This window comes from Solea solea, chromosome 15 (genome assembly GCF_958295425.1).
Source record: "Solea solea chromosome 15, fSolSol10.1, whole genome shotgun sequence".
NCBI classification, from domain to species: domain Eukaryota; kingdom Metazoa; phylum Chordata; class Actinopteri; order Pleuronectiformes; family Soleidae; genus Solea; species Solea solea.
The window spans coordinates 18,375,961-18,401,860 of NC_081148.1; the positions used below are offsets into that span (position 1 = coordinate 18,375,961).

The 25,900-nt window shown below is 42.2% G+C and overlaps 1 protein-coding gene across 4 annotated transcripts; it reads left to right on the forward strand.

The window, feature by feature from the left end:
- The first annotated feature begins 85 nt into the window (after positions 1–85).
- On the forward strand, positions 86–24,355 carry ptpn20 (protein tyrosine phosphatase non-receptor type 20). 4 transcript variants are annotated; one of them, XM_058652107.1, is made up of 47 exons: positions 86–375; positions 2,462–2,598; positions 2,780–2,943; positions 3,585–3,650; positions 3,788–3,967; positions 4,120–4,195; positions 4,606–4,686; positions 4,799–4,874; positions 5,330–5,483; positions 5,572–5,643; positions 5,877–6,051; positions 6,157–6,292; positions 6,375–6,513; positions 6,609–6,761; positions 6,975–7,154; positions 7,267–7,429; positions 7,515–7,788; positions 7,902–7,981; positions 8,577–8,654; positions 8,771–8,878; positions 8,986–9,102; positions 9,353–9,561; positions 9,777–9,878; positions 10,112–10,205; positions 10,710–10,795; positions 11,058–11,229; positions 11,644–11,855; positions 12,661–12,759; positions 12,843–13,366; positions 13,724–14,354; positions 14,644–14,814; positions 15,147–15,321; positions 15,430–15,640; positions 15,728–15,765; positions 16,112–16,198; positions 16,866–16,927; positions 17,178–17,339; positions 17,412–17,649; positions 17,764–17,870; positions 18,596–18,678; positions 19,054–19,187; positions 19,275–19,423; positions 19,579–19,669; positions 20,930–21,264; positions 21,345–21,563; positions 22,085–22,147; positions 22,238–24,355. In XM_058652107.1, the coding sequence occupies exons 2-47, from the start codon at positions 2,475–2,477 to the stop codon at positions 22,346–22,348; spliced, it is 7,161 nt and encodes a 2,386-aa protein (XP_058508090.1). In that variant the 5' UTR covers positions 86–375; positions 2,462–2,474; the 3' UTR covers positions 22,349–24,355. The 4 variants fall into 4 exon arrangements, with proteins under 4 accessions (XP_058508090.1, XP_058508092.1, XP_058508091.1 ...); XM_058652109.1 differs by lacking the exons at positions 18,596–18,678; positions 19,579–19,669; positions 20,930–21,264; ... (1 more) ...; positions 22,085–22,147; positions 22,238–24,355 and having other exon boundaries at positions 19,275–19,408; XM_058652108.1 differs by lacking the exons at positions 19,275–19,423; positions 19,579–19,669; positions 20,930–21,264; ... (1 more) ...; positions 22,085–22,147; positions 22,238–24,355 and having other exon boundaries at positions 18,948–19,070.
- Positions 24,356–25,900: the final 1,545 nt, after the last annotated feature.

Here is a 25,900-nt window from a genome sequence, read left to right on the forward strand (position 1 = left end):
GGATTAGTTTAATCGGTGTAGATGATCTCACGCCACCCCCGCTATTGGTTGCTCTGACCTGTCGCTGTCAAACCGCGAGGCTAATAATCCAATTAAGTGTTTAAAGGCGAGACTCTAGGAATAGCGCCAATTACTGGGAAAAAAAAAGAAAAAGTTTCAGATCTTCAGCGTGGTGCTGGTGGTAATGGAGCAGATGAATGGATGATTGAGAACCATGTATGGTTCATGTCACTGATGCTTTACCTGCCAGAGCGGAGCTGCCTTCAGCGAGAGCACGTCAAAAAGGCAATGCCATGATCACAAGGATTATTTTGGATCCGTGGTGGGAGCGTTGAAGATAACACAGAGGATCAGACACAGGTTACATGTTACCAGGTAGTGTCTCCATTCTTTACTGTCCGGATTTGGCAGCTTTGAGTTGGATGTTTTCATGGTTTTTTTTTGTATGTATTTGTTCTGTTTAGCTGTTGTGACTAGTCCACTTTGGGCACTATTCACATTTAAGAGCCATAATGCACAGCCTTCATGGTTGGTCAGGCCTGTGTGGATCAGAATCATCATCTTAAAAGGTGATGTTTGTCAGAGGCTGTGTGTGCTTCAGCTTCTCAATCTGGTCTCTGGTCATCCATCCAACATCCATTATACTGTTGTATTTCATAACATGTGAACATTTCACCTTGAGGTGGGTGGAAAGAAGGTTGCTCGACAGAGACCTAGATCCAGAAGAAGGTGTTGTGCTGCCCCGAATTTCCAGGAATACACAGGACAGCTTTGCCTCTGTCTGCATCATGTGATGTGTGTTGTATAAGTTGTCTGGGGGTTAGAATAGTATGCATGTTTAGTCCAGACATGAAGAGGAATAGAAGATGCTTTCACACCTATTCATGACGAAATGTATCTCTTTTTTTATATCCAAAAAAAGAGCAGTAGCAACTGGTGTGTGAAGAGACAGAGCATCAGATTATCAGACGTTAAAAATAGATCTATAGAGAGTGTACGTTGGGCAGTGACAGCAGGACCTGACACTTTATATCACCAGAAATCCAGGAACACACTGACAGTCTGGTGACAATGTTAATTGCAACTTATAGCCAGGTTTTCATAACACACATGTAGCTTTACTCATCTTTACTACATATGGGTTTTTCTAAAGAGTGGGTCCATCTGATTAAGGTTTCCAACTCAATCTCTTTGTAAATCCTAACAAAAACTGTATACAAACAATATAATCATTCTTTAATTCAGAAGAACCCTGAAAATAACCGTAAGTTAATAGGTAAGTAGTTGCTGCAAACAAGGCCTCACTTGTGCTCAGTGGACAATTTTAGGTGTCATGAGATGAGGATAACATCAGTTTAAGTGATAACGGTTTAAGTTAATCAGGCCTGAAGTACTGTGGTTAGTTTGTATCAGGGGTGTTCAAGTGTTCAGCCGTCTGACTGTGAGCAGACTATAGTGTTACTGCTCTGAGACACTCAAAGTAAAAAGACCCAGTGGAATAAAAAAGCCACAAGGGCTGAGATTCCCCCCTCGCCTTTATCATTTATCAGATAAAAGCTTTTGTAATAATTTGAAAGAAAATGTAATCAAACCCAAAGAATGCTGCACTCAGTTTTTACTCAGAGTATTATTCCTGTGTCACCAAAACTTTATCTAAGGTTGAGCATGCTGGAAAGATATTCTCCAACTTTATTGCTCAACAAACATTTCATCTGAGCACTGACATTCATTAGAAATATTTTTTTTAAAAATCTAAAAAAAAAAAAAACTAATTAATTGAATTGATTTCATGAATTGAATTTGTGTTTTTACCAAAAAATAAGTAGAAATGGTCAAAGTAGCGTTTCTCACACAGGTTTTGAATGTCGTCACTGGTCAATAAGATCAGGTTTTCGTCACCGCCTCATCATTACCTTTCCTCCACACAGAGTGTGACGGTGAGCTAATGAGTGGGATCATGACACAGTTGCTTTGGTGCCAGAAGTACAGCTCCCTCAGAACCACCTACGGGTCAAATGAAAGCCTATTATGAAACGGAAGGGGCAGAAAGGGCGAGAAGCAGTAAGACTCAGAGACTGTAGGCTAATGTAACCTGAGTCCAGCACAAAGGACTTGTCTTTTTCCTGCAAAGTCTCTCAGAACTATCTCTCATATTTGGAACTGTTGTACAAGCGAGTCCCATTGAGATTAAAATCTCTTTTATAAGTGAGACAGAATACCGTTGACCGGCTGCTACAGTTTCACACAGAGACGTGACAATGAATCAGAGATGTTATAGTGAAAGTGACCAGAGAAGAAATCGGTGGATAACAAGCTTGACACCAAGCTCGGGGATAGAATAATGGCTCTATACACATTCCACAGTGCGATGGAAGACACCTGAGATGTTAGATGTTGCTCAGAGCTAAGTGCCCTCATGTGTGTAATTGTACATGTATGTGTGTGTGTACTCTGTGTACAGGAATGTGTGCAGGATGAGCAGCACATTTGTCACATTAGCTGAAGTACTGGAGGCACGAGGGGGACCTCTGCTGGAGGAGGAGGTCTGGTCCTTGCTGCTGGGCACTGCAGAATCATTAGTGGATGTCTCCTATACGGGTAAAGGACTTACACTAACTGCCCTCCCCGCATACATCACATCTTAATGCTGTGTGTTATTTTGACTATACTATAAACATGTGACTAGAAGAACGCCAGCTTCACTCCAGCGTGACTTTCCCACAGGACTGTTTCAGCCTCATCATTGTGTGTTATCTTCCTTTTTTTTTTTTTTTTCCAGGTCACAACAATATGTGTAATATAATAAGCCCCGCCTCCTTGCTGCTGTCAGCCACTGGTACCTTAGCATTTAAGAACTGTGGCCTATCAGATGAAGTGTCCACCTTCACTGCTCCAGAGATGCTGCAGGGCCGCGCCAGCTCAACCAAACCTGCCATAGAGAGGGTGAGTGCAGTCATCCTCGCGTCTGTCCTCGCAGAGAAGTCGCCTGAAAGTTCACCACAGACATGCCCAACATTAGAGGCTATTATTTCATATATGGTTTTAGCTATATCTCTATAAAGTCTGCTGTGGTGTGAAATGATATACTACTGTGGTGTGTAAAAATCTCAGAATGTAATCCTGCCATCTAGTGGCTGAGGAAATAATTGTGCAATTCAGTGTATGAAAAAAGTATGAAAGAACTGAGAACTACAGCAAAGAAACAAACTGCCATAAATCATAAAATCATAACTTGCATTTTTAAACAATACATCATTTCCCATTTGTAAATATCACAAATATTGTTGCCTCTTAGGCGACATACGTGATATGATGCACTGGACATTGATTATGAATTTGAAGTCAGATTCACAGACATTTTTAACACACTAACTAACTTGATCACACGCACACACTTGTAACAACGTCATTTCTGTTTGCATGTAATAATAAGGATGATACTGATAAGGTACTGTTTGTGGTGCATGGGTTGAATATAAATGATAAAACACGCATGTAAAATGAAACCAACTTTACATAAAACCAATTTAGCTTTTGTTTTAGCTGATAATCTCACATTGAAATGAGTTTCTATTGTCTAACAGATGCTGGTGTACTCACTGGGTATGACTCTCTACTGGTCAGTTGATTTTCACCTACCTCAAAATCAGGTGGGCATCCAACGATACAACATATATATATATATATATACTGTATATATATATACAGTATATATATTATTTTAGTGTCGCTGGAGTCTCACAGCTCTGTTGTAATGTTGTTTTTCCCTCCTTCGTGCTCATCGCAGCCAGTCCAGTTGAGCGACAGTTTAAACAGCCTCCTCCTCAGCATGTGTGAAGACGTGGCCCAGCGCAGGGTCAATCTCATCGCCATCCTGGAAGCCTGCGAGTCGCAGCATAAAGCCTCCATCATGCCGCCGCCCACCAAAGTCATCAGACAGCTGGTGGAGGAGGTTTTTCATGAACCAGTGAGTCCTGGATGTCTTCATTCAGTATTTTCCTCTTGTCTTGTCCAGTGTTTGTTTATGACTCCTCAGATTTTATAGGCATACTGTATTGGGAGTATTATGGGAGCACTGCGTTATGGAGAGAGACAAAGTTGTGATTTCTTCTCCTGCAGATGGACCAGGGCTCTTTGCCAGACAGTAACATCCCTCTGAGTGGCAGGAGCCAGATGATCAGAGAGAGACTTCATGGTGAGTCCAGTCAAAGACTCACTTTTCTTTTGTTTATAAATAATTTAAGCACAATTTCTGCTGCCTCATTTCTGATTCTGGGTTATTTGACAAAACAGAAACAAACATAAATTGTATGTGTTGCACAGAATTATCCTGTATTCATCTTGAAATGAAAATGAATAAATGAAAATTAAACGATCATCATGCATAAAATAGTTACAGTCATTGTATTGTTGGCTTGACATAGCATACAGGTCAACAGGATTAAAATCTTAACCTAAAGCAAGCCCTAGATTAAAATCCTGTGAGAGCCAATAATCAGATACTGAGTGTGGATGCTCCAGGCTAAACCCTCTGCCAGCCTCAGTCCTCTCCAGGAAGCAAGGAGACGGACACGAGTCAAATATTGCTGTCATTTCTCATCTCAGGAAAGAGGGGGCCATTTTCTGACTACAGTGAAGGGAGTGCTGAGGGGAGAAGATACTCAACAGACTCTGACTCAAAGTCAGGTATGAGTCTCTCGTGTGTGTCCTTCACTTTGATGTAGGATGTAATGCTTTGTTATTAAATGAAATCCTTTTTTTTCTAAGATGATTTTGATTCTTTTGAATCTATTTTTAGGGAGTTTACCTCAGAGACGTTGGAGACAAAGACCAAGGAGCTCTCCCGCACCACTATACCATTCGTCTTTAGACAGGTATGTACTGAACTGTGAACTGTTCACAGTAATAAAATAAAGACGTTATATAAGACGAGATATCATTTAAGAGGGAAACTCAATTTAAAAATGCAGTGTGCCAGGACAAATTTAAAAAGTATGTGTGTTTCAATCTTGGGGGTTAAATTTAAGTTAAAAAAAACAACAAAAAAACAAAACATAAATCAGTTTAAAAGAATATACCAAATACACATTTTAAATAAATCTAAGGATGATGAACAGCAGTTTAATCCAGGACGGTGATGAAAACGGTCATGTTTAAAGCCAGCTGTATTCTTGTGTTACTGAGAACATTCAGAACACTGTATAAGATACTGTAAATATGTATCCATCTATCAGTATTTACAGCCAATACTGTAGTTAGATTTTACCTTTCCCCCGCTACCCTTACTGTTTGTATTGACTTTGAGGTGGACATGATTCTGTCCCTTCAGAATCCCTCATGGTGTGCGTCACAGGGACAGCACTTGCAGTTGGCTTGGAAGAAGCCCCCACCATGACGTCTCTCCCAAAATATCAGGCAGATCTCACAGTCCCTCCCTCACCATGAGTGACTCTTCGCTCAGTCTGAGCCACAGGAAAGCCAAGGTAGGATTAGAAATTTGACTGTATAGACTTTTAAGTATGTGTTGCTGCTCAAACAGTTTATATTGTAAATATTTATTTTTATTTATAGGCTCTGGGTCCAGAGTTCATCAAAATGCCAGATGAACAACAAACTGTTCTTGAGCTTCCAGGATCTATTGTGGTAAGCGCTCTGTTTCACTTCTTTCTGCTACTGATCACCGCAAATGTAAACTGCTGGGTTTTTTTTTTTTCCACGCTCTTCTAACTTGTCTTTTCTTGCATGCCAAACTATGTCTGTTTTTGCGTAATCGCATGCACAGTACTGTATATTTAGGTGCATGCACAGTACGTGGATGTTTGTAGGTTTCTTTCTACGTGCATGAGTGTCAGTGTGTCTGTGCGTGTACATCACAGTCCAGAAAGGGCCGTTCATGTTCGTCTCAAAGAGAAGTGGCCGTGGCGATGCCAAACGGACAGTACGTGGTGGTTCGCTGTGACATAAGGTCCAAGGGAAGAGACGTGTTTGACATGGTGGTGGCTCATGCAAACTTGGTGGAACACTTCTACTTTGGCCTTGCCTTCCTAGATGGTAAGGCAGGACACATTCACGTCAAAAAGTAACTTATAGCGCACTTATAGCAGCCTTTTTAAATGTTTCACTTCATTAAAGAGGTTTTTCCTTTTCAATTTGCAGATGATGAATATTTCTTTTTGGACCACGAAACAAAAATCTCCAAAGTTGCGTCCGACAGCTGGAAAAAAGGGCAGATATCCTCCTTTTTGGTGCATCTCCGAGTGAAATTCTTTGTTGATGATATTTCCTTCATTTTGTAAGTACGGTATTTTGATTAAATGTTGTAAATTTCTAAGAACATCTTACAAAAATACATCTTCTTTTCCTGTTTCTGTCAGGCACAAACTGACTCGACACCAGTACTACTTACAGCTGCGTAAGGATATCCTGGAGGACAGGCTTTACTGTAATGAGGAGACAGGCTTGTTTCTTGCAGCCCTTGCTCTGCAGGCTGAGTTTGGGGATTACATGCCAGAGGTACCAAAAAACGTTTACTTCTATCTTAAAATACCAGCCCCATCTTTCAGGGTGTGTCACAGCAGTGTATATTGTTCTTCTGTGTGTCATTCCAGTTGTATGGAAAGAATTATTACCAGCCAGAGCATTATGTGTCCAAGAGGATGCTCGAGAAACTGGCGCTGCCTAATGTCAAGGAAGAGCTGCCAAGACTGCATGCAAGTCATGCCCAGATGCTGCCCGAAGAGGCAGAAATAGAGTATTTAAAGGTAGCCAGAATACCAGTACATCCACTCAGACAAAATTCATTTTATTATTCAGTATTTCATGCTGTCCATTGGTTATTTTTCTACCTTTTAAGATGCAAACTACTAGTATTTGCTTTTAATTTGATGATGATGGGTCTTCTGTTGGACATCATGAAAATGGAACAATTTCAAGAAAAGAATTAAAGAAAATTGCCCCAATTTTTTGAACCTCAGATTGCCCAGCAGTTACCTGAGTATGGGGTCATGTTCCACCGTGTGGGGAGAGAGAAAAGAGTGGGAGAGTTGGTGTTGGGAGTCTGCGTCAAAGGAATCATCGTATACGAGATGAGGAACCACCTTCGGACTGTCACCAGACGTTTTATGTGGAGGGAGACTGACTCCATATCCACAGGGGTAAAAAATAAAAAAAAGGATTTTCATTCATAATTTGTTAGATATTACTTTTTACAGTTCATTTTGCTGTGGGGCTCAAAGTGAATCCCAATGACTTCTGTGTGTCTTTCAGCGGCGTAAACTTATAATAGAGTGTGGAGGGCCCAGTGGGAAAAAGCACAGTTTTCTAACGGAGAGCACAAAAATAGCACAGTATATCCTCAACCTTTGCTCGGCGCAGCACAAGTTTCATAGCGAGATGACGTCACGACAACTGAACCACACCATGATACCAGGTGAGAAAATTGTAAAGCCATTGTGTGCACAACGTACAGCCAAGCACTACAAAGAATAAAAACATACTCTTTTCTCTTTCTCTAGATGAAAACTTGAAGTACATGTCTCTCTACCGGGCTCGCAACTTAAGCCTGAACCGCATCTCCTGCTCAGAGGGCATGTTGAACCATGTTGGTCTGAATCCAGGCCAACAAGGCCAACCAGACTCCATCTCCAAGTCTTGTGATGATCTGACTGCCAAGCTGGAGGCTAGACTCCGCCAGCAGAGAGAGATGAGGAGGGAGATGAGCAGAGAGCTGAACAAAGAGCCCCCGGAAACAGGAGACCTCAGGGACATGAAAGATCAACAGTCCTGGAGGTAGCCCTCTGATGATGATGATGATTATGATGATGATGATGATCACATTTCATACTTTTATCACAGAGAAAATGATAAACATTTGACTAAACGCAACTGTGCGTGTTTTGTAGCACTTCAGAGCCGATTCCCAGGATGATGTCCAGTGTCTCTCTACAGAAGCAGGACTCGGATGCCTCATCCTCCATACGAGGTGCATATCACAAGTGTCCTGGTCAGGTGTTTGCTCACCACGAGCTTCATCAACACCTTTAATGACATTGAAGTGACATTGCACTACAGTAGCGTAACGCTCTGATTCTATCTAGTGTGATAATAATTTTGCAGTGGGGAAGTAATATTTACAAAGTTTTAGAATATTCACTGATGGTTGCTTACACTTCTTATGACCAAGCTATTCCTTAATTGGAAATAACATGGTATTACTGTACTATTATCTCCTCATTATCACACTATCACCATGTTGGAAATTGCATGAGAAACATGATAGTGTTGCCATAATATTGCCTATTACAGAATTGTGTTTTTACTGTGCTGTGCTGTAATGTGAAGTGTTACCATGACATCAATCATTCATATTCTCATGCCTTGTGTAGAAGCATCCGCATGTCTCCATTAAGTTGTCTTCTTTAATCTGTGGCTAGTCTTTAAATTTAAATTGGAGTGGCACGGTTGTAATTTTCTTGACCTACATCCAGCCAGTAGGGGCTTTTCTGTGTTATGCACTGTTCAAAGACATTATTCTACAACCTACATTTACGTTATGTACAACAACATGTGCTTTACAGTTGATACACCAACCAGGACCCCCCCAGAGAGGGAGATTGTCTGTGTGACACTGAAAAAAGATCCCAAACTGGGCTTTGGTGAGTTTGTTAAACTGGACTTAGCTGTGAACTGTGATGTAAAATTAATGAGTGGAGCACCGTGCATCTGGTCCTTTGACAGGAGACTTTTGTCTTCCTCTCTGGTCCTGTTTCAGGCTTTGTGATCGTAGGAGAGGACAATACAGGCAAACTTGACCTTGGGATCTTCATTGCCTCTGTTGTGCCTGATGGGCCTGCGGACAGAGATGGACGAATCAGACCAGGTAAAGAGCAGCACTATCGTAAAAGAACTGGCTTATAATATCAATGTCAGCACATATCAAGGATTTTATAATGGCTTTTCTTTGTTGTTGTTTGTTTTTTTACTCAGGTGGTCGTCTCATCTCCCTGAACAAGACTAGTTTGGAAGGAGTGACGTTCAGTGACGCTGCTGCCATTTTGCAGAGCAGCCCAGAAGAAGTGGAGCTCATCGTGTCACAGCCTAAACGTAAGTTTAAAAAAATGGAATAAGATGCACAGATTTATATACTATCTCGAGAAGTGGAAAAAAATGTAGAATTAATTTGACATGTTACCATAGATAAACATATCTTAAATCCTGATATTCTATTTTGGACACATGTATGGTAATTACATATAATTTATGTCTCTTACTATAATTAATGTAGATTGATACAAATACATGTGATAAACCAAACGTATACTCATGTCCTCCATTTTAACTTCTTTCCCACCAGAGTCTCTGAAGGAGAGTAAAAGTACCTTGAGTCAAAGCACCGTGGGCTTGGCACTGGAGCGGAGCTTCGGGTCACAGACGACGCTGAGCGGCACAGAGTATCGTCCCGCCATGGAGGAACTGGAGGAGGCCATCACCCTGTCCAGTATGGCGATGCCAAAGCATGGCAGGAAGCTTCACATTCCTGTTGTGAGAATACATGATGCCCAGGTAAGAACCAGTACTCGGCACATAACACTTTCAGAGAAGCGACAAAACATTCAGCATGAGGTCGGAGCTGATAATTGCTCACCCTGTGTGAACACTTAAATATGCAGTGCAGTGATAAAACTCTTGTTGTGGTCATTTACCTACATCAGCTGTGTCCATAAAACTTCTGAATCTAAATCTTTGTTATTATTTTTTTTTTTTTTGCTGCTTTTCAGGATGTGTGTTCCAGGTCCCCCTCTATCTTAAGTTTAAGAAATGGCGAGCGTTTTATCGTGGAGCTGAAGAAAAGCAGTGGTAGTCTTGGCATCAGTGTGGCTGTGAGTGGTTGCTGCATGAACCTTCTTCTCTATAGGAATCTAGGTTAATTACTACTGCTGAGTTGAGATAGAAAGTAAGATAAGATATTAAAACCCCGCAAGAATAGAATAGTCCAAAGGCAACAAGTTAGGATGTTAAGTGACTTAGATCCCTTCATACTGCGTCAGGTGTGAGCTGTTATTTTAGGCCAGCAGTGACCCTGACAATCGTTCTCGATATTTCTCGCCAAAAGGGAGGAAAGAACACCAACGTGCGATATGGAGGCATCTACATCAAGAGTCTGGTGCCAGGAGGCGCTGCAGAGCAGGATGGGCGGATTCAGATTGGTAACCTTTTAACTTATCATTTCAATGTATGATCTAGTGGCTGCTCAAAGGTTCCTGTAAACGTTTGAGGTGTGAGTAGTTTTATGGAATAATCACAAAAGGAGAAGACGACTGAACTGTGGAAAAATTCAACATCCTTTTTTGTGCCACCAAAATATTTAAAAACAAACACACAAAGATTTGCACAGCTATTCTTCTTCGGAACACTGTATTGACTTCCATTCATTTTGACAGCCTCAACAAAAAGTTGTCCCTAACCATAACCAGTGAACACCCTAAGCTAAACCTAACCATAATCCAAATCTTAGCCCTAAACTTCTCCAGTTCCTCAGAAATGAGGTTCTGCCTCATTCAGACCAGGTTTTGATCTCCATGAGGACTGCTGGTCCTGACAAGGTCAGTGTTTATGCCAGCAAAGGTCCTAAAGAGGTAACAGATACAAACACACACACTGTTTTGTGATGCTGCTAATGATGATGAGATGTGTGTTTGTGCGTATGACAGGTGACAGACTGCTGGAGGTTGACGGGTCCAACCTGAGGGGTGTGACTCACAAACAAGCTATCGAGTGCCTGAGGAGGACTGGGGAGGTACACACACACACACACACACACACACACACACACACACACACACACACGCACACACATTTCAAATGTTTTCAGCTTTTGAAAAAATATACATGTTTTGCAGTGCCGGAGTATATTTTTGCTGTGGTCCTGTTTACCATCCTTAGGAAATATTGATTTCCTTCTCCCAAATGTCAATCGTTCGTTATTCCTAGCATCTCTTAGTAAGGGCCCTTAAATATAAACATGTTTTTGAAATATCATGTGCCTCTGCTCCTTGTAGGTGGTGAGTCTGCTGTTGGAAAGGGAGCCCACAGTAGTCTTGGAGGTCAGACCTGACTCACCCTGCCCCCAATTAGCCCGCAGTCCGTCACACACACAGCCCCCCAGGACCGAGGTCTCCGTGGAAACGACCTTGTCTGGTCGAGCCAAGGACTACAGCTTTGTGACTGATGGTGAGAGCGGACATGAAGGCACAGATATGCTCACAAAAGAGGAAAAAAAAAAAAGGATGGACACTGGCAGGCACGCACACACACACACTCGCACATAAACTATTGCACACAGAGCCCAAGGTGCCTGTGAGTCATCTGACAGCTACATTGTGGTCGCTGTCAGAGTCAGAGTCGGCTGACGATGCCTCAGTCCCCCCCGAGACAGCATGCGCTGAAACCTGGAAGCTGCATGTTCAGCTCTGTTAAAGGAATAGGTCCCAATTTCTGTAAGGCAAAAAAAGACCCAGATAGTTTAGCAAAATCATATACTACTCTGGATGTATATTGGTTGATATGAGTGATGGCAGAGTTGATTTTTACACAGCACACATTTACGTACCAGGTTTCCTCATCATCTCGTTCCTTTTTTTGTAGAAAACACACATGAGGTCGTACTGAAGAAGAATTTGTCCGGCCTTGGCTTCAGCTTTTACATCTCACAGCTGCGTTCAGGGCCGGACCAAGGCACCGTGGTCCGCATCAAACGTCTGTTCCCAGGTCAGCCGGCACTGGACAGTGGCCTCCTGCGACAGGGAGATGTCATTCTGTCTGTCAACAGAGAGCCCGTAAAGGACTTGTCTTACCAGGTAGGGATTGGCTGATCCTTACACATTTATTTATACCAGTGAATTTCCAAATTCCTTAAAAGTTCCACCATTTCAACATTCAACAAGGACGCAGTCAAAAAATAACTGGGTGTTTACTTCAACCTTAAAGGTCTAGTCTTGGGTTTAATGGCAGAAAATGATGTTTTAATGGAGTGTATAATCACTTCAATTAAACCAAATTTGGTCTTAGAATAAGACTTTATATTTACTTTAGACGAGGGCCTTGTTTTATGGAGTCCGTGTTTCTTCAGCAGCCCAAACCAAACAGCCGTTATGTGTCTCGTGCTTTGAAGTAAAAGCTTACTTTCCAACAAAGAAGAAAGAAGAGAGTTGCGAAAGGTTGTTTTCATCCTTTTTGTTGGTGTGTGAAGGCCATTTCAGTTCCCTGACATGCTTGGGAATGAAGGGATGAGTCCTCTGTTTGTTGCACTCTGCACTCTTGCAATGAGATGTAACTCATTCTTACACCTTTAAAAGCGTTAAGATGTTTTATGCCGAGGTGATTTCATCAATAGATAGACTGGGAAGTGTTTGACCCTGTTGTTACTTGAGGTCTTGGCCATGGCAGTGGTCTATTTACTTCACTAATCCTTTAATCTGATGGGACTGGAAATAGACAGCCGGTTGAGTCACAACGTTTGATGTGCTATTTAATCTTTTGTGTACTGCCAAGGAGTTTCAATGGGATTTACACAGCAGCATGTAAACAAACAAAAGATGTGTACATTTTGAGTTGTCTGTGTTGAGTTGTACCAAAGCTACAGGCTATTCGATGCCGTTGCAGAGGGTTTTGTTCCTGTTACGTGGAGCTCCTTCTGAAGTTCATCTGCTCGTATGCCGACCAAGTCCGGGAACACTATGTGAAGTGGATGACAACACACTGGTGAGCTCACATGCACGTGACAACACCCCTCGTTAGATCCAGTGACTCAGACACGTTGTTTGACCTCCTGTCTGTCTCTATAGAATCCTGCTCCCTTTCGCGAGGTTCGATCCCAATCGCTGGACATCCGACTTGGAGAGGACTACACCCAGTTTCTCAAGTTTCATTATGATGTTAACATACCTGCTGTGAGGCCAACCCCGAGTCAAGGGGAAGATCTGACCATCACAGCAGAAAATCATGCCGCTCCAACACTTTTGGAGAACCGGGAGCGTCTGGATAGTAAAGGGCAGGTCAACCAGACTCCGCCGTCTCCTCCACGCTTACCACCCTCACCCGCGTCACCGACATCCCCTCCGTCACCTGTCTCACCAGCATCACCTGCCTCGCCTGCATCGCCCACTTCGCCCGTGTCACATACCTCTGGATCGCCACCAACACAAACAGAGTCACAAACAACTGCACGAAATCCAGAGGAACAAGTGGGAGTAGAAGCAAAGGAGAAGAGGAAGGATGATGAGGAAGAGGAGGTTGCAACAACATCGAGTTCAACTGTGATGCTAATGGATATCTGTCCTAAGACTGCGTCAAACTCTTTGTACACCAGGTAATGTACTTTATCATACTGCAGAAACATTTGTCTGTTGAAAAACTGGCTATTAAAATAGTCAGAAACATTATATAGTGCACAAATTTGCTCTTGTCACAATTGATATTGTGAATTGAGTCACAATAGTTTGTCACAAGTGAAGAGTGGGTCCCCCCATAAAATCTTTGGGCATCACTGCCGTATATAACCTAGGTGTGTCATATTTAATCTCACAGTTTACTTATCTCTTGATATAATATTTATATTTCACATTTCAGTATGGCTTTAAAGATGTATGCAGTATTGCAACTAACATTTAATCAAGTCCAAGTTTTGTTGCTCCACTTGCATTTAAACAGTTTGTTTTCTCTACAGCGGTGTCAGGGAGGAGGCAGATGGAAGCGTGACCTACTGCCTCATGGGAAATGGGCTGACTATCATGGCGGATGAAGAGTACCTGACCATCAGCTCCACCCTGGAGCCTCCTCACAGCCTTCCCTCTAGTCACAGCACTCCAACAAGCAACCTCACAGTCCTCAGCTCTCAGACCTCCAGTGGCTCGTCTAGTTTAGGCTGTCAGAATCCAAACCCTGGCCCCCACGTTCCCGCTACTACCATCCCACCCACTGCCCTCTCTTCCGACACCGTGACACCCTTTTTCCTCGCCCACCCATCTCAGCCGCTCACAACACAGCCGCCGAAAGCCAAGCATCATCCGATCCAGCAGGGGCTCCTTCCGAGTCACTACAAAGCTATGTCCGAGAACAGCCGGCCTGTGGCACCTCCTCCCCAGCCTCCCGCTGTACCACTGACCCCCATCACTGCCCAGATCATGTCCTTTGCGCCTCCTCGTGCCAGTCCTCCTCTGCTGTCAACCACAGTGCTCGCCCCTCCTGCTCAGAGCCACATACAGATGAGGGAAGAGCCGGTGAAGAAAGAAAGGGAATACAAGGACGATTATGATGATGATGACCTGGATGAAGAAGAGGAAGAGAGTCGAAGAAAGGCAAGTTAATGTTTTATCCATTTTTACATAATAACACTTAGATTAACATAAAGTTATTTGTAAATGCAAATTATTATCGCTTTCAAAATACAATCACTACATTTTTCTCCTAATTATATCAGATTTTTGACCAATTTGCTTTATTTTATATTATAATTCAGAGACATGTTTACAGATACTGTTCTTATATCTACTTGGCTAAAGTACACATAACAGGAAATATGATTAATATTGTTACATTGTTGTATATATTAAATAGATACAATGTTCTTTGTTTTTGGACTGTCAGGGATTGGTAAAAGAGTTTGAACTGCAAGTGTTTCTGACCAAGTCCAGGAGCGGAAGCTTCGGGTTCACCATTACTCGCAGCAAACTGGACAACTGCTACTACATCCAGGAAATCCTGGACAACCCAGCCAGGGCAGATGGACGACTCAGGGCAGGAGACAGACTCATCACTGTACGCGTGAACAGACACAGACATGACACACATCTGTACATGTCTGCTCGTAATAAAACCACTTTGTATCAGAGTACAGTAACAATATGGTAAAAGTATGTTAATAATTGTATTGTGGTAATATAATTGTAGCACCATCTTATATCTATTTACCTCCTTTTTGTCCTTTTTTTCTCTCTTATTTCCCACATATATTTTCCATTTTTGTTATAACCGTGACCAAAATGTTACTGTATTGTAAAGTAAAGTGTTATCGAACATGATTTTGTCGTGAAACGTTACATCTAACGTCTATGTGCTTGACAAAATGACTGTCAACAATTTGTCTCCAGGTAAATGGTCATAATGTCACCAGTGTGGCAGACGATGTTGCCATGACGATTCTCAGGTCATCGCCAAGAAAACTGAGTATGACCATCGGGAGGGCGGTTGGTAACTTGGTTGCCCCACCACCCTGCGACAGCCTGCCTGACATTGTCCTGTACAAGACGCCCTCAGGACAGCTCGGTGGGACACTGCAGACGCTTTCGCACGTTTTTGAAGATGCGCTTCATCAAGACATTCGTACTGAATGGTATCGATGTGTGTGTGTGTGTGTGTGTGCGCGCTCTCTAGGTATAAAACTGACAGGTGGCATTGGCAGCAAATGGCAGGGCATCTACTGTCTGGCGGTGGTGCCGGGTTCCCCAGCCAGCGAGGAGGGGAGCGTCCAACCGAAAGACAAGATCCTCTACATCTGTGGCAGGTGCACGCTGGGTATGACTCTAGAGGACGCAGTCAAAGCCTGCGAGAACGCCCCTCGCAAAGTTAAACTCAAGATTATCAGGTACGTTCCCTTGTTGACGGGAAATGCTGTTTAGATGTTTATGTGTTTCAAACCTTTGAATGAATCTATGGTTTGTGTCTGCCGCAGAGACGAGCAGCCAGTGACGTCAAAGGCCAAGTGGAATGGTATGGATTTATGGATGTTTTCTCTGCTTGAGTTCACCCACGGAAACGTGTTAAATGCTCTGATGAATTGCCTAGAAACCAGATATGTTTGTTAAACAAAGACAAAAGTTCAATCATTACCAGAAAGCTTAGGAGTTCTGGGAAGACAGGTACTCACGTGTGCATCAGAATAGAATAGTTTTATAATGACATTTTCTTAACAAAATAAAAATGACACCATCCGTGCATTCATACCAATAGTGTCCAATCTACACTCTCTTTATCACAAGAGATGTCGGCCCTCTGATACATAGAAGAGTTCCTCTGTACAGTTTATGTTAGTGTATAACAGGTATTTCCTTTTTAGGCCTGTTCGACTGGAAAAAGGACAAGAGGTCCTTTGCTCGATTTGATGAAACGGTGTCTCCAGAGAAAGACTCTCCGACTGAAGAGGGTGAGTTCTTTCTCTCTTTTGCTCAGTGCTGAAAGATGCTTGTCTTTGCGGCCCTGTGTGCGTACGTGTGTGTGTATATGTGTGTGTGTGTGTGTGTGTGTGTGTGTGATCTGAATGCTGACAGACAGATCCTGGGCTCTCACAGCAGCAAGATTAATAATTACCAAGCCTCTGGCCCTCCACTGGTGTATTGGACTGCATGGGCAAAGGCGTCACACACACACACACACACGCACAGTGCCATACAGACGGTGGTCTATAGGGCAGGTAGCTCAGTTGCCTGGTGACACTGCATGCAGCAGTAAGGGACAGTGGAGACCTTGAAAAGACCGACCTTGTTCACATGTCAGACAAGAGACGTACCTATCAACACTTGTCTTTCAAAATGGCCGAAGAGGTGGGAGGTTGGTGTGTGTTGTTTTTTGATGTTTGACTTTGTTTTTTTTTTCCTGTTTCGACAAATTCCTCGACTGAAAACGGATACACTGATGGAGACTGGTACTGAAGGGAATTTCCGGGGTTATTTCAGGAATTAACTATTTCCCCCTTATTTATCATTTGCATCAGTTTCCCTCGCTTCATATATTAAATCATTAGATTAGGTGAAATGACTGGAGTTGTCTGCTCTGGTCACTGACTTATTAATAACCCTTCTCTCCTTTTTCAGCTGAGGCTGTGTGTAGGACTGCTAGTCAATTCAGATGTCTCTCTCTCAGCCAAGAACAAGATGTAAGTTTCTGAGCATTTTATTAACCTTTGTCTGTAAGCTCATTTTGCCACTCTGGCTCCATGTATCCATTTTTATTTCATTTAACTGCACGTCTTATGAAGTGTCTGTGATACGAGCATGTAACGTGACTCTATTCTGCGTCAAAGCTTTTTGTGTTAGTCACTTCTGAGTCACTTTTGCCCTGCCACAGAAACCTACAAATTCTGGTTTTCTTTCTGTGTTTTCCCCTCTCGGTCTTTGTTCCCACAGAGTTGCATCATGCAAGTGGAGTTCACGAAACCAGAAGGAGGAGGCCTTGGCTTTGCCTTGGTTGGTGGAACCAATGGCAGCATGCTCAGAGTGAAAGAAATCTGCTCTGGTGGAGTAGCCGAGCAGGACGGTCGACTGAGAGTGGGAGATATTTTATTAGAGGTAACAACCCAGCACACGGTGAGTCTGTCTTAACAGTGCTTGACGTACTGATCCTGACTGGATGTGTTCCAGGTGAACGGTGTGATTGTTTCCGGCCTGAGCTACAGCAAGGTGGTGGACATCCTGCGTAAAGCTGAGGGCACTGTGCAGCTCACCATTTGCAGAGACATCCTGCCCCTGATTTACTCTGAATCACCCACACCGCCCAACATGTCCGCACAGACTGAAGCCATTTTAGCTGAGCAGCCGGCCCCTGATACCTGTCCCTCACCTGATGTCGTCCTGAATAGACCAGCTGAGCATCACACCGGTACTGTATATGACCCCCTGTATTTCCTACAGTATTATTCACAATTTGTAAGACGACAAAACAATGGAACTAGTTTATATATTCATCTATTCTGTGCTTCAATTCTTATTTCAGAGGTCATTCCAGACCCTGCAGTTAAAGAAACAGGTGTTGTCCTAACTTCACCACCACCTACTCCACGACGACTGACTGTTGTAACTGATGAGACTGAAATCAGACAGGTAACACACACAATAGCAAGCTTACACCCTCTCAAGTACGTTAATTGAGTTGTTTTTATTTGTTTAAAGGGGCTGTATTCAATATGTAACCATTAGCGTTTAAAACGTGTTGTGCAGTCTGAGCTCAAAATATTGCAGAATGTTGTTCCTCCTCCTCAAACTATGCTTATATACTGGAGGGGGTTTCAACTGCCTTCATGGACATACACACACATAACTCTCCCAATGTCTGGGATTATTATTTTGTATAAAAACCAAACCTCCGAGCAGCCGCAGAGTCACAGCAGTGGTGAATTATGACATGATGAGAGAAGAGACAAGAGCGACAGGCAACAGTAACTGGCTGTACGATCGTTTCCTCAATCTCTGGTCCTCCTATCCAACTTTATTTATAAAGCACTTTTTTTCCATTCATAAACTACAACAGCTGAAAGTGCTGTACATCAGAGATAAATAAAACAAATAAACTATAAAAACATAAGACCCGAATAGACCTAAGGACAAACAGAGGGAAGTTGGGGCAAGACCATTTCAGTAATCATTTTCAAATGAACTCTAAATTGCACAGGCAGCCAGTGGAGTGAGGTTAATATGGGATGCCATATCATGGTCATGGTTAATGAGTTAATACAGTACATTTCTAACACACCTCTTTACTAACATGTTCCGCTAACATCTTGCTCCCCCTGTCTGTTGCCTCCTTCGGCTGCGTGTCCGTGGAACAGGACAGTTGTAACAGCACCCCTTCTCATCAAGCTTGCTGCCCATCACTCAGTGTCACTGATATGTTGCATGGAGCTTCCGACAGGTAGTCAATTTCAAAAACTACTCTGCTCTTGTAATGTACTTACTTTGTGTCTGTCCTCCCCTCCCTTCACCACACCCTCGCCCTCCTGCTCCTTCTTGGAGTTCCACTCTTAACCACTTAGAGGCAGCAAAGAGTAACAGATGAAACGCCACCCTCATGGACAGAGAAAGACAGTTAGGATCTATGATAGCATCATTCTGTGTAGCCTACAAAGAACAATCATTGACAGTAAAAAGACATTTTAGCTTCTTGTCTATACTGTATTTTAGGTGGAAAAGTCGCAGGGACAGGAAGCTCAGCCTTGCATGATTTCATCCCCTCCTGAAATGGTCTGGTCTCACCCCTGGTCTCACCCCTGCTCCCTGACTCCCCCAGGAAACAAATTGTGACAAAGCTTTTGGACCAGTCCTGCAAAGAAATCCGAAAAATCCAGTCCGACGGCTGGAGCAGCGAAGAGGAAGATGATGTGTTTGACACCGCCCAACAGGAGATGACCTCCCCCCAGACAGGTGTCTATACCTCTACATTTTATACACAGTAACACTGAGCCATAACACCAATCCCCATCCTCATCATATCATGTTCTCTGTCCTCAGGCCCACCTATAGTATCTGAGGAGGAACTGGCCGCTTTAGCTCTCATTAGCCCGGCTAGGACCAGTCAGTATTCTGGGACCAGGGTCAAAGCTCTAATCCAGATTCTGCAGCATCAAGTGGACCAGCAGGAACTGGTCAAAGAGTTCATGGTGTGTATGTGTTTTACTGTAAAACTGATCTCCACATGGTCTAATAGTTGTAAAATTAACACAATGGCACACTAAAAGAAAAGCAGGAAAAACATACGCATTAGCAGATGAGATTAACAGAACTTGTTCCACTGTTATAATATTGTGCATTTCAGGCTCTGGGACATATGAAGCCCTCGGACAACTGTCTGGTGGGAAAAGCCCCTGAAAACCGAGATAAGAATCGCTACAGAGACATCTTACCCTGTAAGTTTTAAAGAGGATTTTCTTCTCTCTTCCATTTTTCCCCCATATGTTCAAACGCCTGTGCCTCATTTCATCTTTGCCTACTGGAGTGTTTTCTTTTATTGGTGGCATAAAGCTTGTAAAACCTGGATACACACAAACTTGACATTTATATGTGGGTCTGTTTGGTATCTCTTTCCTTGGCTGCTCTGTTCGGGTTGGATGTAAAGCCTTAACTGACGGTAGTGGAGATATACTGTATGTTTACGGCACTTAGCTCGTTTCTGCGCGGCAAATCATTTCACACATCAATGGCAATATTTCACCGACGCAGCACATAAAATTAGCTCCGAGTCAGCCAAGAATGGGACGATGAAGTAGATTTCATTTGGTACCAACCTTGTAATTATCTGGGATTAATACTTTTAAGAAATAAATCAGGAGCAAATAATATTACAAGCTGTTTTATCATTATGAATTTCAGGGGGTAGATAAAAAAAAAAGAAAAAGAGACAGGATGAATAAAAGAAGTCCAGTGTCCTCCAAAGAAGACTACAGATTTAAAGCAAGCTGTTTTTTAACCTGAGATATCCATGAATTAATAAAGAATAGTCACATCTTTCTTCATGAAATATCAGTGGATGCATTTCGTTTGGGCGGACGTTTAAAATGAATAGTGTAGTCGTTTTTATGACTTTCGAAGGGTTGAGAAATAGGCTGTCATTGTGGTTTTAAGTGATTGAATTAAATAGCGTATGCACACAAAATAAGCATTTATATCTTATTATTTAAAAAAGACAGTGACCCCCAGTGGAACAGAATGGCACCTTAGTATTGCTTCATTGCCTGTTTGTTGGTTTTAGCCTTTTCCTTTTATCTTATTTTAAAAGCCAGGTTTAAACTGTGGTTTTTTGTTTTTTTTTTTAGCTCACAAGTCAGAGATGGGGGAGTAGTTTTAAAAAAGGCATTCCTAACTGCCTTCACTCTATCACCCCTCTCATCACCAACAACAGTTTTCACAGTGCTGGTTTGGGGAATATAAATCCAGACCTCGGAGAGATGTTTTCTTGGCTTGAGTTTCTGAGCTGTTAGATTTTGTGCTTTAGGGGAAAAGACGACGTTCCAGTGTGTGTTGTTTTTACGATTGAAAAATCAGTCGATTCATAAAATAGTGTGAAAATGTAAGAAGTGGTTGTCGTTCTCCGGGAGAATGCTGCTAGAGGATGCCCTTTGTTTAGATCATAAATTCAAGTGGAGATACATTTTTTTTCCTTTCCTTAGATGATAAAACACGTGTTGCCATTGGAGAGAACCAGGACTACATCAATGCCAGCTACATCCGCATGAAAGTTGGTGAGAAAGAGTTCTTCTACGTCTCCTGCCAGGGCCCGCTGCCCTGCACAGTGTCAGCCTTTTGGCAGATGGTCTGGGAGAACAAATCGGACGTCATCGCCATGATGACCCAGGAAGTGGAACGGGGCAGAGTCAAGTGTCACAAGTACTGGCCAGAGAAGCTGAGTGTGCCCCTGCACACAGACCGTTACCAGATTCACCTGGAGAACCAACAGTACCTGGAGTACTTCCACATTAAGGTCATCCGCATGGTGGAGACAGAGGTACGAGAGGAGTCGGGTCTGTGTGGTCATTGACGTTGCTTCTCTGTTAGCAAAAATCTAATTTGAAATTGTGATTCCAGACCAGTGAGACCCATTTTGTTCGTCACCTGAAGTTCACACGCTGGCCTGACCACGGTGTGCCGCAATGCTCCGAGCAGCTGGTGCGCTTTATCCGCTACATGAGGGCAGTACACCACCACAAAGGGCCGGTGACCGTCCACTGCAGTGCCGGCATCGGACGCACAGGAGTTCTTATCTGCACTGACGTTATTCTTACTCTCATTGAAAACGACTTACCAGTGAGTAGGAGCCACTGTGATGCGTGATGTTTGGCGTGAGGGTGACGTGGCATCATGAAGTCTTCTTATTGGTCCATAAAGTGTTGATCAGTCGTTCCCAAGCAATAGAGTCGTCAAATGTCCTGTTTTGCACACAAAGTAAGAAATGATGTGTAGATGAGCTAAGACACCAAAAAATATTCTCATTTAAGAGAGTCACAGGACATGTTTTTGCTTTCAAAATCACTCAAACCAATGAATCGATTACCAAACATGTAGCTTAAATATTTATTAATTAAATAGTTGTATATGACCAAATACCTGAATAACCAATAACATAGTGAACCAAGATGGCGAACATTATACATTACTGCAGATATCAGCACATTGTCAGAAGTGCATCCAACAATTACTAGAATGACTTTGATGGTTTTCTACTCAGATTATTATTGATATGATCAGAATTAAACTGTAACCATAGACTAGTTCAAACACACATGTTGTAGTCGTGTTCAACAACCTTTTTTTTCCTCTGTCTTCAGATCAATGTGAGCGACATTGTGAAAGAGATGAGACTTCAGCGACACGGAATGATTCAGACCAAGGTCAGTGCCAAAGTTCAGAGTTCAAGCTTTAAAAAAAAACATACAGTTCCCGAAAAGCTAGACGTGGGCCCTTGTCTCTTCTCGTTTCAGGAACAATACCTCTTCTGCTACAAAGTCTGGTTGGAGGTTTTACAGGGCATTTTACAGCTTCACGGCACACAATGGCAACCGGAAAGTCCCCGAGACCACAAAGTAGTTTGAATGTTTCCACTTTTACTTCACCTGCCTGTTAAAGCACAGACTAAAGATGTGTAACAGTCAAACGCACCATTGACAGGTGACAACTCTCCTTTACTCAGTTTAGTTTAGCGGTAATATGAAACGTGTACTTCACTGTTTTGATACTTTGTGTTGAGGCCTCTTGGTGAGTGACAGTGACATCAGCATTGGTTTTATGCTCTTTTATGTTCCCTCTGTGCTGTGATTATATCAGTTTAATTTAGATCGCTGATGTTTTCAGGCCTAGTGTTTTGCCTTCTGTCTCTAGCATGTTTTTATTTCATATTTGTGTGAACGCGTCCTATTTATTTTTCCCCCTGAGCACCTTCACGTTGCATATCACATTTATTTTTACCATTCACGGTGCATGGATTTAAAAAAAAATAAAAAAAATCTTTTAACAGCAGTGGTTAAACAGAAGTTTAAGATCGTCAAACCAGAGTTAGTATATGTTTGAAACTTTCATGAGTAGCATTTGATTGAGCATTGCGTCATCACTTCATTAAGTGCATTTCAACCCTGGAGAAAAGGGCATTAGCTAAATAACAGGATTGATTTTTGCAGTTTATCGTGGAAAAGAAAAGAATCAAGTGCCTTGGAATGACTTTATTGCTCCAAACTGACCCTGACTGTCCATTTGATACAAGTAGTCGGGGACAGAGAGCAACAAACTGATTTGAGAGGACGTCACGATGGTTAGATGAATGTGCAGCTGTCAGTTTGTGATGCAAGGTGGATTTTTTGGTTGATCCAAACTTGAGGAGGGTAACATCTCACCTTTTAGTTAGTCAAATTGTATCTTTGGAACAATGTGAAATTTGCACCGCCTTTCAATAGTTCTTTTTTTTTTTTTCTTTTTGGAGAGCCCATTTTATACAAAACAGTGTCACGATGAAAGTCTTACTACAAGTACACACAATCACAACTTGCACATCCTTACACAGGTAAAGAATGATTCCACATAACACATTTTTAAATAAATTAATAAATAATCGATTAAATATTTTCTAAAAAAAAAAATAAAAATATCGAAAAGGCTTAACGCCTTTGGTAAAATGTACAAACTGATTTCAATGTACATTACTTGCTGGGCTTCGGGTGTAATTTGTTATGTGACTGCATCCTTTATCTGTATTCCATAGCTGTTTTAATACAATCTCAGCCAAAAATGCAAAAAAAACAAAAAACATTGCAAGGTTTACAGACTTTCTTTCCATTTTGCCTCTGTAGAGGTCTATGATGTACAAAGCAACAGAGCTGCATCTGCAAGTCACAGATCAAAGACAATTGTGAGGTGGTTTGAACTTCAACCTCTGGATGTAAATGCTTGTAAGCTTTGTTTTTGTTAGCTGCTATCTCTCTCTCTCTCTCACACACACACACACACACACACACCAGCTCTCTTATTGCATGTAGACTCTTTGAACACAGACGTCTGAGCCTGGAGTCTTGATTGCTGAATGTCTTGAACATGATGAAAATTTGGAATGTAGCAAAGCAATGCTGTCCATGAGGAGGAGGAGGAGGAGGAGGGGAAGGCATTAGAATGTCAACGTCTTACCTGAAAACATCTTCCTAAGTATTCGGGTAGGACATTTGCAGTACTGTACCTTTGCCATGTGGATGGTCACGCAGAGCCATCAGCCTCTGTACTGTGTATGCAATATCTTTCCACTCAGTGCTGGTTGGTTGGTTACTTACAAGTTCATGTTCTCTCGATGATTATTCTTTCAAGAACGAGAAAAAAAAAGAAGCGCATTTTGCATTCATCTGTAGAAAATGCACCTTGTACAGTAAAGCAAGTGCTTATGCAGTAGCATTGTGAAGAAAAAGAAAAAAATGTAATAACCCTTAATTGCACAACAGCTTATTTACGCTAAATGAATATCTTGTCACTGTACCAGCCACTACTGTATGTAACAGATAAGTGAGAACAATGTAATACCTCTCTCTTTAATTAAAAACTATTCTGAAACCTGTTTGTGTTTTACATTATGTGCCACAGTTGTCCCACTGGCTCACACTGCAACATAACTCAAAACGGGAACAACGTCAGGAAAGCAGCGGAGTTGGGTTTTCCCTGACAGCACACACAGAACAGAGAGCCAGAGGTGGCCCTAAATCTAATTCCACTGAGCCCCCTCTCCACTTTTACTGCAGGGTATACTCCCTCTCGGGTTTTACTGCAGGGTAAATAAGCTGGGCTCACTGGGGTCTTTGTGACAGCATGGAAACCTCTGGAAACACCGTGCACACTCCGTGAACACACATATAAACTTGATGCCAGGTGAAGCCAGATTTACTCCTTCACTTTCTCTCCCTTCTCTCTCTTTCTCCTGCTGTGTACTCCCACTGCCCTTGTGCACTATCTCTGCAACCGCCCCAATGGCTCACACACACACACACACACACACAAACCCAGTCACCCACCCTCCCCTTCTCGTTCCCCTTGCTCTCTACCTCAGACCTTGTTATTGCTGTAAGTTATGGCAGGAATGACAGCAACTTGGTGATTCAAAGCTCATTCCCATTTAGGCTAATATCAGTTTATTAAAACACTTGTCCTTTCAATTTCAGACAAGCAGACAGGAGAGGAATTACTGACTGGCTCACTGACTCATAAGTGATCTTGAAAAGTGATTACAGGAATTCTGTCGAGCCACGACGTCAGCTGCATTCGATTAATGTGAGCGATGATCGTGGTGCAGCACACGTCTGACAGTATACGACAAACAGGAAGGTGCAGCGAGGCCCGGGGAACAAAGCTGTTGCTAAAGTAATTAACAGAGAGTTGTTCGGACAGAGACTGTGATTTAAAGGCCAGAGGAAGGTGAAGAAATGAGCTCATATGCTCTCGGTAAATCCTGCTGCTCTTTGCCGGGCTCACAGTCTAACGCCACAGACACAGACCTGTTTTCTTTATCTCTGTGCACTGATTAAACATGGCCCACAAATAATGTGCTGCCACAAACTCCCCCCCAACACACACACACACACACACACACACACATACATACTGCCTCCTCCCCTGTCTCCTGCTGTCAAATTTCACCTTGAATGTCTTAAACAACCACGTCTACATGCAAAGAAAATCAGATTATTACTTGAAACTCATTTGATTCAACATGATATTATTTTTCTCTCGCATTGAACATGTTCTGATATATATATATTAACATATCACTGTACACCAGGGGGTTAAAAACATCTGCAGCCCCCCAGATGATGTCCTGTGGCCCTACCCTTATTTTGAAATGATAATGAAAAGTGGCCCAATCTGACCAACAATATATATATATATATATATATTTATAATAATAATATTAATACATTAGGTTATACAGTATGACACATTATTAAATGCAACATTTAAATAAATACAAGCGTGTCCAGTGTTTTAATTACAATTGTCTATATGTTTTTTTGATTTAATGTTTTGATTCTATTTCTATCTGTTTTTGTTATTTACAGATACATTTTGCATCATAAATGTGTTTTATTTACTTTAATAATTCATTATTTACCTCCTGACCG